The sequence below is a fragment of the Mus musculus genome, chromosome X, assembly GCF_000001635.26.
Source record: "Mus musculus strain C57BL/6J chromosome X, GRCm38.p6 C57BL/6J".
NCBI classification, from domain to species: domain Eukaryota; kingdom Metazoa; phylum Chordata; class Mammalia; order Rodentia; family Muridae; genus Mus; species Mus musculus.
Window position 1 is genome coordinate 142,678,359 of NC_000086.7, and position 13,637 is coordinate 142,691,995.

The window sequence follows — 13,637 nt, forward strand, 5'->3', positions numbered from 1 at the left end:
AGGTAGATCTGTGCATTCCAGGCCAACTTGATCTATGAACCCAAGTTCCAGGACAGCCTGGGCTACATAAGTAGATCCTGTCTCACAAAAACAAACAAACAAACAAAAAACCACCACCAACAACAAAACAAGACACAGGAAAACCCTTCCCCCAATACCAGCTCCTTCCATCCTTGCTCTCCTCTTACTCACTTTATCACCCTTAAGGAGGTGGTCCCTAAACCACCAATGCCCCATATCACAGTCTTCCCTTCACAGCCTACTCCTGCCTCCCACCTCCTGCCGGCTTCCTTTTATCTCACCCTCTACCCTGCTGCACCCATGCCCCCCCCCCCCAGGGGCCCCAGAGCAGCCTCTCTTGCAACTGCTCTGAACTGCTCAAACTGCTAGTCCACACCAGGTTCCCTTTTCACTATGGGGCACTAGGACTTCCCTAAGAGCCAGTGAGATGGATAATCAGGTAAAGGCACTTTGCTGCCAAGCCTGAAGATTTGACTTGGACTCCCGGGACCTACACGGTGAGAGGAGAGAACTGACTCTTGTCCTCGGACTTCCAAACACATGACATGGTACTTGAGTGTCCCGTGCTCTCACATAATGAATGAATGAATGAATGAATGAATAAATAAATAAAATAATTTAAAAATGCTGCACTTAAAAAGCATTTTTGTTGTTGTTCTTAAAATTCGACCCATCATTTGTTTAATTTCTTCCTTGCCTCTTTACCTATAGGGGCAACACTTTCTTTGTGTTTCTTTGGTGTTTACTATGTGTCACTCTGTTAGGCACCGAGGGGTATGTTTGTGTAGAAAACATTAAGACCCTCCCATGCGGTCGGTGGAAGAGCTGGGTGTGGGAGGCAGGACTCACAGAGAGAACAATGGAAGGCAGTATGTGATTCAGAAGAAAATGAGAAGTGCACGCAACAAATGCTATACAAGTTTGGAGGAGGGAGAGCCCGCTGGAGGCTGGGTGGGGGATTGAGAAGAGTGATTTTTCCGTGGGTTTTGGAAGGTGGCTTGTTTCTGTAGATGTGGGGGAGGGCACCGAATTGGAGTGTATCACTTAAAGGCACATGCAAATGCTTGCTTGGATTCTTTTTTTGTTTGTTTGTTTGGTTGGTTTTTTTGAGACAGGGTTTCTCTGTGTAGCCCTGGCTGTCCTGGAACTCACTCTATAGACCAGGCTGGCCTCAAACTCAGAAATCTGCCTGCCTCTGCCTCCCAAGTGCTGGGATTAAAGGCGTGGGCCACCACCAATTAAAGGCACTTGCTTGGATTCTTAACAACAGGTAGTATTTAGTGGATACGCTCCACGTGACAGACAGGAAATAATGTTTTACAGAAGTCAACTCATTTGAACGAGCAAAACCCTATGAGCTATATTGTCATCCTTCTTCAAAGATAAGGAACTTGAGGCCTCCAGATGCTACATTCCTGTGCTCGGAGCCCCCTCACTTTGTTCTTTGGTCATACAGCCGAGATTCAGAAAAAACAAAACAAAACAAAACCCCAAAAAACCAACAACAACAACAACAACAAAACCGCCTAAGGAGGGCCAAGTGAGTGCCTCTGAACTGATCTTGTTCCTGGCCATTCTTTATTAGTTAGCCTCTTGAAAAACATCCTGCCTTTGGTGGATGCTTCAAAAAGCTTAAAGTCAGACAAGCTTGCCTGGCTGTATTTGTTAGGTTGCAAAGGATGGGAAGGTATCGGCCTGATAATCCAGGAGACTGTAGTTTACATCTTAAGACTGGCTTACAGTCGACATCAGAAAGTGTTTCCTAAGCAAGGTACCTAACTGTGGTTTTTCTGGATATTCTTCTAACGTATGCGAGTCTGCAATAAATATTAAACCAATATGAGGTACATTCTGAGTAGTTCTTTCCTTAATTACCGGCCCTTAGAGGAGCCAGCCCAGCCACGAGGTAGAGAGCGTCAGAGAAGAGGGGGCCCCCTGGACCCAGCTAGCGCTCACTTTTCCTGGCTGTTCTTTCCAAGGTGGGGTTAGGAAGCAGCTGCGCTCTCTCTGTCTCTCGCTCTCTGTGTCTCTCTGTCTCTGTCTCTGTCTCTCTCTGCGGGTGGGGGACGGGGGTGGGGAGGGAAAGAGGTCAGGAGAATCTTCTTTTCCTCCACCAAGTCTATCACTGAAGGTTCGCTGTGGTCGGAAGGGGGCGGAGAGGAAGAAGGACGGCAGGAGGGAAGGAGGGAGAGAGCCAGCAAGGTTTGTGTAGGGTGGGGGGAGGGGGGAGAGAGAGAAAAGCATCAGAGCTGGGTTAGAAGGAGTCCGAGGAGAAATCCTCAAATTTAGGCACTCAAGAAGAAAGTGAGGCTGTGACAAGAAGGTGAGCAATACTTTTATGGTCTTTTTTTTTTTTTTTTTTTGAATCTCCCATTTCAAGGCCGAAGGGAGGAAGCAGGAAGTCCATACTCAGCACACTCCCCAAGCTAAAGCCTGTCCATCAGTTTCACAGCCTTACTCCTAGAAGTTAGCGAGGACCGGCTGAGTGCCCAGTATGTGGTCAGGTATGCAAAGTAGTGGCCCGAGAACCAGGTCAACGGAGGAGTTAGTCCGCCAGGCTTAGGTGGGGAGGTGAATTCAGTCACAGTGGCGAAAGAGCAAAACTGTGCGCGAGTGCACGCTTGGAGTGCAGAAGACCAGGCTGGAGAAGGAGGAGGAAAGAGGCGGGGATGGGGCCTCCGAGGGTAGCAGGGTGGGGGCGGGGGTGGGGTGGGGTGGGGTGGGGAGCAGAGAGGAAGCAGGGCAGGAGGTGGGAAGCGAGGACGAAGTGGGTAGGCTGTGGAGGGAAGGCTGCGAGGCGGGGCAGTGGTGGCTTGAAGACGTGTGTATGTGTGTGTGTGTGTGTGTGTATGTGTGTGTGTAGGGAGGGAGTGAAGTGGATCGGAGGAGTGTGTGTGTGTGTGTGTGTGTGTAGGGAGGGGGTGAAGTGGACGGGAGGAGGGCCGAAGGTGGAGGGAGTTGGCGACGAGGGGGTGGAGAGAGGGAGGGGAAACCGGAGGAAGCGAGCGGCGGCTGCCGGGGGAGGAAGGCAAGGAGGAGGAGCCGGAGCGGCGGCGGTGGCGGCTGCTGCTGCTGCTGCGGCCGCCTGGGGAGCCCAGCCGAGTGCCGCCTGGGGCTGCGGGGAGTGAGGGGAGACGGAGAGTTCGGTGGAGCCCGGGCAGCGGAGCCGAGCAGCGGGTGAGTGGAGCCCCAGGGGGACTCGGCGGCCAGTCCTCGGGGGGCCGGACGAGGAGGAGCGGGAAGATGGAGCGGTGGCGGCGGGGCGGAGGGTGGCGGCCCCATGGCCCGGCCCCTGGCTGGCCCCGCGTCCCCGCCCTCCCTCTCGGCTTCCTCCCGCCGCCCGCCTGCGCCTGGGGGGCTGGTCCGGAGCAGGCGGAGGGCTGAGGGTGGCGCTGGCCCGGAGGGCGGGCGTGAGGGGCCAGGGGGGGTGGAGCTGGGGGTTCGGGGGTGTACCCAGGGGCGGGAGGCTGGACCGGGACTGCTCTAAATTGGCTGGAGAGGGGGCCCCGTCGGCGGCGAAGTTGCTAGCTGGGGGCAGAGACGGCCACGCGGTTGCAGGAGTAAGACCCCCCCCCCCTCTCGTGGAGTGGCTGAGACGAGGAGTCCGGCGTCCCTGCCCTCCCCGTCGCCCTCCCCGCCTGCCCAGCCCTGCTAGCTTCTCTCCTAGCCTCCGCGTGTCCCCTCTCTCTCTCACCCCCTTCTGCCTCCCGCTTGGCTCCCTCGGCAGTGCCTAGTGCCGGGCCCCCTAGGTCCCAGTCCTGACCCTCTTGGCCTCCAACTTGCCTTCACCCGTGCTTGCTTGGCCACCACTCCCGTTCCCCTTTTCTTCCCTCACTAGTTACCCCTCCCCGCTTCGTTAATTCCCGTGCAATTGCCTCTTTGAGACCTTTTTTTCCTCTCCTTCCTTTTAGATTGGCCAACGGCTCCTTTCAACCCTGCCTCGTTGGTGGCCACTGGAGAAGCGCGGGGGGCTCCCCAGACAGCCGTGGGGACAAGTTAGAGCCAGCACTTTATCCCGGGCCTCGCGTGTAGCTTTCCCTCCCCTGTTCTAGGTGCCCCAGTGTCCAGAGGGGGGTGCGGGTGTGCCCTCCTTACATGTTCCACCGCCCGGGCAACCCTTCGGTCTCGTGTTCCATCTCGCTCTTGCTTCCTGTACCGTAGTCAAGTGGAGCCACTTTGCATCATGTCCCGGTATAGCTACCAAAGTCTCCTGGACTGGCTCTATGGGGGCGTCGACCCCAGTTTTGCAGGCAATGGGGGCCCCGACTGTGCTGCCTTCCTGTCTTGGCAGCAGCGGCTGCTGGAAAGTGTGGTGGTCCTGACCCTGGCCCTGTTGGAGATCCTGGTGGCCCTGCGGCACATCCTGAGGCAGAAGGAGGACGGTAGGGGTGGCCGTAGCAGCCAGCCACAGCAGGTGACCCAGCGGCCAGAGGAAGGCAAGGAGAGCCTGAGCAAGAATCTGCTCTTAGTAGCCCTGTGCCTGATCTTCGGGGTGGAGGTGGGCTTTAAGTTCGCCACCAAGACCGTCATCTACCTGCTCAACCCTTGTCACCTGGTCACCATGATGCATGTGAGTCTGTTGACTTTTTCCTGGGCAGCCTAAGTGATAAGAGTCATTAGCGTGCTCAGGACACTGGTGTGTAGAGCACTTCGTTCCCGTGGGAAGTGGGACCCTTACAAATGCTTTTCCAACCAGCATCCGCTTTTGTGCTAGTAAACTTCAGCATTGCACAACAGGTCAGCCCCACAGTGGAGGTGAACCCTAGAAATGACTTGCACTTGGAGCCCCATGCCCCTCCCATCTCAGCTCTGCTGGGGCCTGGCCTTTTCACCAGCAGGAAGTCCAGCCCCAGCTAGGTGACCATTCAGGATCACATCTGTGGCGCATGGCCAGCACTCCTGCCTTTTGTAGTAGTTTCCCAAGGGGCCTGGTGACAGGCTTTCCTGGAGGTGGTGGTCACACAAGCTTCTTTGTCTCCACTGTGGTACATTGGGGGGAATAGTTTTAGGGGTTTCTCTTAATGACTCTTTCATTTCAGGGTGTCTGCTCTCGGGGTGAGGTCAGCTTTTAGGTTGTAAGATACTTGAGCAACCTAATTTCCTCACAGGCTGGAGATCGCGATCCCGTGTGAGAGGGGTTTTCCTTTTTTCAAACTTCTCCATCTTACCACTTGAAGTCTCCGTCCTATGCTCCAAGGGTGTTCAAGAAAGCTGACTTCTTTTGCTTCCCTGACCTCTTACCCATTAAGCTATGCTAAGACAAGCAAATGGGATTGATAGGGGAAGTTGCCAGCTGGGTACCAGTAATCTGTTCTTTCCTAGGCCTGCTCAGGGAAGTTCTGAGGCTCTAACTTCCTGCAGCTTGAGGAGAAAAGGAAGAAAGGGAAGGCAATCAGGACTTTTAGATTCCAGGCTGTGGAAAACTTTGCTTGTTTGACTCTGACTCGGAGTAGTTTTGAAGCCTGTCATTAGCATCTTTATTGCTTTTATATTTGTTGAAGGTTATGCTCAGGTGAATTGTGACAACCTTGCATAGGGCCAGAGAGGTTGAGATTATTATCCTCACGTTACAGGTTCTAGGATAGAAGTCACTTGCCTCAAGGGAAAAAAAAAAGGTTTAGCATCAGGGACTGACTGACCTCAAACCCACTCTCCTTTGGAGTTGCAAATCTCCAGTCCTAAACCAGGAGTGGCTGAGGGTGATGAGGCCTTCCTGTAAGATTTGGCTGTGTATTTGTAGCTCAGATATCTGCTAGTTCCCCCTTCCTAAATATCCATTTGTTTACCCATTCTTGGCCTCAGTGGAGAATGACCTTGGTCCTTTGGCATCTTGTAGAGGTGTAGATAACTCTGGAATAAAAGGGATGGTATTGATTGGGTCACTAAAAGCATGGAAAAGAGATGGGGTGGGCAGCATTTTTTTGAAAAAAAAATTTTTTTTGAGAGAGCGAGAGCTTCTTGGGAAGGGGGTGCCATTCACAGCAAAGGCCAGGGCTGTCTTGCGCAAATTTGACCCGTCCTCTTTCTTTCTTTTAAATGAATGGCCTTTTTGTTAATGAGGGGCGACAAAACATCTGAGCTTCTGTTGTGTGTGCCTCTTCAGGCAGGAGTGCAGGTGGTGGGTCAGAGGGTACCTCTACAAAGAGGTCTGGAGGCCTCTGGCAACCACAGATCTAGAAGGTCAACAAAGGGTTAAATTCAGCCTCAGTGGGGCTGCTGCTGGGGTGATGACCTCAAACCTGGATGCGCCATGTCTTTTACAGGAAGATTTTAGAGGCTCTTAAAAGACTCAGGAGGCCTGGAGTTAATTAGTTGTATGGCTTGGGGGAAAGTACCCTTTCTGAGCCTCAGTTTCTCTACCCGTAAGATGAGACAAGAGTTGGACACCTAGCCCTTGACAGTCTGTTCTGTGATTCTTTGCTTCAGAACCGTTGGGTATAATAACAGAGACACTTTGAAAGGCTTTTGACCTCCTTATGCCAAAAAAAAAAAAAAAAAAAAAAAAAGGAAACTGGTCCCCGAGGAACTCAGGTAGCTACCCAGTTCACTCTTAGCTTTTGCCCCATATGGCTCTCAGTAAAGTAAAATTCTCCAGGTGACCCTTGGTGGCACATGTTGGGGGGAACGACTAGCAGCTGAATTTTTGCCACCCCCCACCCCCAGGGTTTTTCCCTCCTCTTAGCTTATACCCTAAAGCTACAGAGTGAAGGCAGAGACTGGAGTCATGCTGATACATTCTTGCAGTGTCCTGGGGATTGTATTCCTTTGTCCTCTATCCCCAACCACTGCTTTGTAACCCACTCAGGTCCTAGGCTTTGATGCACCCAACTTTCAATGCGTTCTATGTGGCTCTTCCTTAGAAGCAGGACTATGGATTTTTTTTTCAAGTTGATGAAAGTCAGTTAAAAAAAGAAACATTAACAGCAGCTGTTTGCAGCCAGTGTTCTGCCTTAGATGCAAAAATGACTAATGATAGTTTGGAAGACTACTAACACCTTACCATACTACTAATGTCTACCATTTTACTGCTCGAAAAGCACTTTCCTATGCATGATCGTATTCAAGGTTGTGATAGATCAGCTAAGGCCTGGAGAATGAGATGTTAAAATGTTTCCTGTGAGTGCCTCTATTGCAAAGGGGAGATATTCTGAATCAGGAAATGCTTTTTGCAAATGAATTAGCTGAAATTAGGCTATAACATAGTAACAGATTGTAGAGATGTGAGTTGAAGTGAAAAGAAGTTTCACCGTGATCATGCTCGATGTTTGATACTATCTGTGGCCTCCAGTTTGGTTTTGTAGAAAGATCTTTTCTAGGAGAGTCTCTTTAAGTATGTAACAAGGGCTATGTTACTTTAGGCCAGGAAGTAGGGGAGTTGGAGGGAAATTGATTCCTTTCTCCAGCTCTCATTTTTCAGTCTGCAAAATATTCATTTGCAACGCCTTGTTACACCGACCCTCGTCACAGCCATGCTACATTGGGCGGCTGCCAACTGTAGTAACATAAGGAAGGCCATAACTTGTGTCTGGATTCTCTTCTTGATTAACATTCCTGCTGTTGCGTTTCTTTTTGGTCTCATGTGATTTCTTCGAGGTCTGAGGATGGGAGACTGTTAGTGGCTTATAGGATTTGTAGTGGTACCAGCTCACAGCTCTGCTCTGGCTGGAGATACAAGTGCCCAGGTTAGCTCAGCATTATTAAACTCTGTGCTAAATATCTGCTCTGCCTGCCAACTACACCAATAAGGTTTCTTCAAGCATGACCACTCAATCCCCTTTTGCCCATGATTTTTGGCAGGTATGAATTATGGCGAGGGGCCGGGAGAGGATGGACTTACTGAGCTATTGGACTGTTTACCAGAAATCTCCCAGCAACTTAGTGGCACAGGTGGCTTTAACTCTCAGCTGCCACCGTGAGAATCTGGGATTAGTCAGAAGAGATTCTTGTAGCTGTTTAAATCTGGGGGGAATAAAAAACAAACTACAGTTTCTCAGCAGAAGAGTTAAAATAAATGCCAGACAATCTAGACATGATGGCAAATGTCTGAAATCTCAGCACCAGGAGGTTTAGGTAGGAGGACAGCAAGTTCAAGTCCAGTCTGGCCTACATAATGGGACTGTGTCAAATTGAAACAAAACTGTCTGGCTCATTGTGTTGTAAGGAATAGGGATCTACTACTAACTTTAACTTAGTGATTCTTTTCTTTTCTTTTCTTTCTTTCTTTCTTTCTTTCTTTCTTTCTTTCTTTCTTTCTCTTTCTTTTGTTCTGAACACAACTTACTTTATTTTCCTTGAATCCAATTATGTGGTGTTTATTTTAAGAACTTAATGAAAAGATCTCCTTTTCCATGCTTTGTTTAATTGCTAAATTCTTGTGGGCTCTGCGTATGTCTGTGTTAACATCTGATTAGGCACTGAACTTAGCCAGGTACAACATACGCAGTTTAATCTTCAATGCCTGTACACATGAAACAGGCCGGGCATTTAACCAATTATAATTTGTGATAATTGACCTGTAGCTTCTAGCCAGTACTTAAAAAAATCAGTTAGTAATGCTGAGCTTTTTCTTGTTTTGTAGATTTATTTTAATAAGTGTGTGTGTTTGTGTGTGTGTGTCTATGTGGCTATACACACATACCACAGTGCATGTATGGAGGTCAGAACACAACTTCCAGATGTTCGTTATCCTAAACATCCACTCTAGGTCCTGGAAATAGAGCTCAGATTGTCCAGCTTGCACAGCGAGCACTTTTATTCTCTGAGCCACCTCTGTAGTCTAGCTGTCTCTTTTTAGAATTGTGTTTGTTATTACATGCTCTGTCTTTTAAAAACATAATATAGTAGAGGGTTGATTTCCACCAGATAGGACTTTCCTGCCTTGGATTTGCTAAATGCTATTCCGACCCCCTTCTTTCTGTCTTTTACCTTTCAATTTTCTTTCTGTCTTTTCCTCCCTTCCTCCCCACCTCCTTCCCTCCCCTCCCCTCCCCTCCCCTCCCTCTCTCCTCCTCCTCCTCCTCCTCCTCCTCCTCCTCTTTTATGACACAAGAACTCACCATTGCACTCTTGCTGACCTGGAGCTCACTTTGAAATGAAGCTGGTCTGAAATTCACAGGCCTCTGCCTCCCGAGTGATGAGAATAAAAGTGTGCACCCCCAGCCCCTCCCCTTCTAAAAGTATGCAGTGATTTTTAGTCACCGATTCTGAGCTTTGGGCTGGGCTGGAGCCCAGTCAGAAGAGTACTTATTTTGCATGCATGGCACCCTAGGTTCACTCTGGTCCCTAGCACTTGATAAAGCAGGCATGGTCGCACATGCCTGTAATCACAGTCCTGAGGAGGTGCACCCAGCAAGGGTCAGAAGGTCAAGGTTATCCTTGGCTGCGTAGCAAGACTGAGGCCATTCTGGGATATATAAAACCCATCTCAAAAATGAAAACAGAACAAAGGCCAGCTGCCCTTTTGGTGGTAGCGTCTGTGACTTGAATCCTCACTGGTACATTCTATAGACTGATGGATTTGTGTGGGAGAAGAGAAACCCTGACACAGAGTTGAGATTGAGGACACCCCCCCCCCCCCCCCCCCGCTTGACTTCCCAGGAGACACAGCTCCTAATTCCCAGTCTGTTGTCTGGAGCACTGGTTACCCTTCCTATATGGGATTGATGTTTGTGGGTAATGGGTACAGTGAGGGATCCAGCAATCTGCTGATAGCTTATCAGATGCTCTGTGTCCTTTGTCGTCAGACCAGTATGAGTACGAGTACGGCACACGGCACCAGGGAATTAATGTTTATATGGGTCTCGGCATTGAGGCATGACTTTGTTTTAGTTTATTTTATTCTTCTCTCCAGAGAAGATTGCAGAGAATTTCCCCATCTTTCATTGTCGGCAGTCTTTAGGAGACTACATTTATGATTAAACAGAGGTGCTGTGGATTGGTGAATTAAGCATCTCCATCTAACACTGGAGTTGAATAGTATTGATGCGGATGGCTTTCTGTGGGAACCTGAACAAATTATTTAACCTTTTTCTTTCTAGCTCTTTACCATAAAAATGAATACAGGGAAAGCAAAGCTTTTTTAATCTGCTAAATACCTGTGCAATCACTTAACCAGAGAAGCTGGGCAAAGCTCATCAAAATGGCTAGTGACCAATATGGTTTTACTTTGGACTCGACTCCTTTTTACTGTTCCCAATGGCTACCAAGAGCCGTTTTTCTAATAATCCCTGTTGCTTTTCTCTGGATCCTTGCCCGGGTTTCCATGCCCTTATAATGCACAGCCTGCAAAACTGGGCACTGTAACTCTTTGAAGAGGTCCAGCCCATACTAAGCAGAGAGGAATGCGTTTCCCTCTGAGCCTTTTCATGCCATGCACCTGTGAATACAACCCAAGGCCGTCCTGCTTGCTTTCAAATAAGCAGGATGTTTCTGGCTCCTGCTCAGTTCCCGATTGTAGGCTTACTGGATTTTGTTAACTTACCTCGCACGCACGCACACACACACACACACACACACACACACACACACACACACACACACACACACACACACACACACGCGCGCGTATACACACATGTATACACACACGTACACGCACACAGAGAACCTTCTCAGTCTTCACGGGGTTTGCTTTGGATCGTCTCTCTCTCTTAAGTTCTCCTCTGAGGATTCTCTCCTTTGAAACCTTTCTAGATGATCCTGACCTGACTCCAGTTATTCTTGTCATTCTATTAAAATCCTTTGTCCTCCTTTCTCAACCCTCTCTCTCAGCATTTCGCAGAATATTGGGAAAGGGGTTGGGGTATAGCTTAGAGGCAGGGTGTGCGCTTAGTATGCATTTTGTTTGGTGAGGGTTCTGTTTTGGCATGCTTCCTCAGTTTCCAGCGTTGTAGGAGCAGATTTTTTTTTAAATTAAAAAAAAGCATGTAATAGCTTATCTCCATGCAGACCTGAGTATACCGATGTTGTGGTCCTGGGTAATGGAGGCAGACTAAGTGACTGACAGACTTGATGTTTTGGTTTCCTTTCTTTCTACCCTGGTGGCCAGTGTTCTTTTGAGATCTCACAGACATGGTTCATGTCTGTTTTGCCCCAAAAGTGAGTCTTCTGATAGGTCTTTCAAATGGTCAGAGGATAGAGGCAGGCTTGGTTTTATAGCACACACATCTTGTAAAATTTCCACCACAAAGAGCTGGTTATTAAAGCCATGGCCCGCTCTGCATCCAATGTGTAACTTTTCTCCTGAGGAGGAAATCATCCTGTTGGACCTTTGTCTTTGTCCGTTTGTAGACATTTGGGCATGGCAATGTTGGTGTCTTATTTTAATATATAAATAAAAAGAGTGGTCTTAGGCCAGTGACTCACTTTTCTTTTCTCTCTCTCTTGTATTCTTCAGTGATAGCTCATTGTCTTTGTGTCTACTTGAAATATTCTTAGCGAGAGCCAAGTTTTTCATCTTGTCCTTGTCTTTTATATCTTTATTACTATCATTTATTCTGAAGTGCTGGGGCACGGACTACATACTTTGTGTGTACTAGGAAAGTGTCATACCAATGAGTTATACCAAAGCCCCATTTTTCCTTTTTCTTTCCTTTTTGCTATGCATATGTTTTGTTACATTGAGGGTACGCCAGTCTCAAAGGTCCCTATCTGGCCAGGCTGGACAGACATGAAGAGAGGTACGAGAATGGAGAGTAGTGATTGTCTTGTTATAATGTAGATGCCTGACTCCCTTTATAGGCACCGAAGCAGGTCCAAGGTAAGGATGGCAGTATGATGTTTTGATTTTCTTTCTTTCTTTCATAACCTGTAATCCCAGCACTCCAGAGGTGAACTGTCTCTCACGAAAACAAAACTACCCCCAAAGTAAACAAAACTCTCCTAGTCCTGGATCCCATTTTTGGGAGCTGCTTGGTGGCTGAAATAGTAAATGGGAAGATGGTTCAAGCACTTCTCCTGATTGTTGTGAAACTGGGCAGCCTGTGGGCAAGGCAGCTAGGCTTCTGGCAGTGGTGTATATGGGTTACCAGTATGGACTATGTAGGTAGTTCTTGTAGTTATGTACTTTATGTAGTTCGTATGGCTTAAGTGACAGAATAAGGTCATCAGATTTTTGTAAGGTGATGTCATTAGAGTATTTCAAGTAGGATTTTATCATCTTCTAGTTCTTCATCATTCTTCTCCTTTGAACCAGTAAGTTCAGCCTGGCAGTGGTGGCGCATGCCTTTAATCCCAGCACTTGGGAGGCAGAGGCAGGCGGATTTCTGAATTTGAGGCTAGCCTGGTCTACAGAGTGAATTCCAGGACAGCCAGGGTTACACAGAGAAACCCTGTCTCGAACCCCCCCTCCCCCCCAAAAAAAGAAAAAAAACAGTAAGTTCTTCCAACTTCCAGGACGCCATTTTGACACCTGGTTATTGTATCCTAACTGTATGTGAGACTCTTATTTTAAGTGATTGTAAGAATTTATTCCTTCTTAATTTTTTTTGAGATTTTAATTTTATGTGTATGGATACTTTGCCTGCATGTATGTCTCTGCTTCTGGTATGTCTCGGCACCACCTGTGTGCCCCGTGCCTGCTGGAAGCCAGAAGAGGGCGTGGGATCCCCGGGGACTTGCAGTTTCAGATGGTAGGACCTACTACCATGTAGGTGCTTGGAACTGAATCTGCATCCTTTGGGAAGAGCAACTTCTGAGCCATATCACCATCCCAAAATTTATTAATTTCTGTATTTATTTAATAAACATTTGCAAATGCCTATTGTATGCCAACCATTGAAGTCAGGCACTGGAGATTCAACAATAAATGATAAGCAGGGTTCGGTCTTATATGGTTCATAGTTTAGATGAGAAAGATAAGACAGTAGATCAACTCATTTACAGTGTTTATGTGTAGAGTCGTACATAAATGAGACATAGAAGGGGAAAGTGGTTTTGAGAATGCATTTAAGGAAATATTTCCCTTTGAGGTGACATTTGATTTGAGCTGGCTCCCGTAGGAGGCATGTTAGCTTTATGAGAGCAGGAGCCTTTGTCTTGTTCTCTGTTTACTGAGGCCCAACAAAAAGGGAAAGGAAGTGAATTCTAGCTATAAGATACAATGTATGGGCCAGTCATGGGATCATAGGCCCTTTAATCCCAGCACTGAGGAGCCAGAGGCAGGTAGTTATGCCTTAAGTTTTAGGCTAGCCGTTCTACATAATAGGTTCCAGGCTAGCCAGGGCTATATAGAGAGAGATCCTGCCTTTAAAAAGAGAGAAGAAAGAAAAGAAGGAAGGAAGGAAGGAAGAAGGAAGGAAGGAAGGAAGAAGGAAGGAAGGAAGGAAGAAGGAAGGAAGGAAGGAAGGAAGGAAGGAAGGAAGGAAGGAAGAAGATAATGGATGAATGAATGTGCAAAACGCTGAGGGTGCCTAGCATGTTCAAGGCCCTAAATTTGACCCTGACCACTGCCAAAAAGATTGTAGACATACGCTGCTGCCCCCTCCAAGTGAAACTTTGAGAGTGTTTTATCATTTCTTGGCCATTGATTATAGTCACAGATGTTCATGCACAGATGTTCATTGAAGGTTGTGTTCCCTGCCATCAAGGACAGCTACCCAGAAGATCATTGAGGTAAG

At 48.0% G+C, this 13,637-nt stretch overlaps 1 protein-coding gene across 13 annotated transcripts in view; it reads left to right on the forward strand.

Moving 5' to 3' along the window:
* Positions 1–1,988: 1,988 nt before the first annotated feature.
* Positions 1,989–13,637, forward strand: part of Tmem164 (transmembrane protein 164) — a 163,148-nt gene continuing 151,499 nt past the window's right edge. For 4 of the 13 annotated variants that reach the window (XM_006528781.2, XM_030251292.1, XM_006528780.2 and 1 more), the window contains exons 1-2: positions 3,373–3,581; positions 3,933–4,591. In XM_006528781.2, coding sequence (XP_006528844.1) covers positions 4,205–4,591 — 387 coding nt within the window. In that variant the 5' untranslated portion in view covers positions 3,373–3,581; positions 3,933–4,204. Of the gene's footprint in view, positions 2,345–2,412; positions 2,526–2,754; positions 3,199–3,367; positions 3,582–3,932; positions 4,592–13,637 lie in introns of those variants that run through there. The other 9 variants (NM_001199357.1, NM_001358727.1, NM_001358728.1 and 6 more) reach the window with 6 other exon arrangements.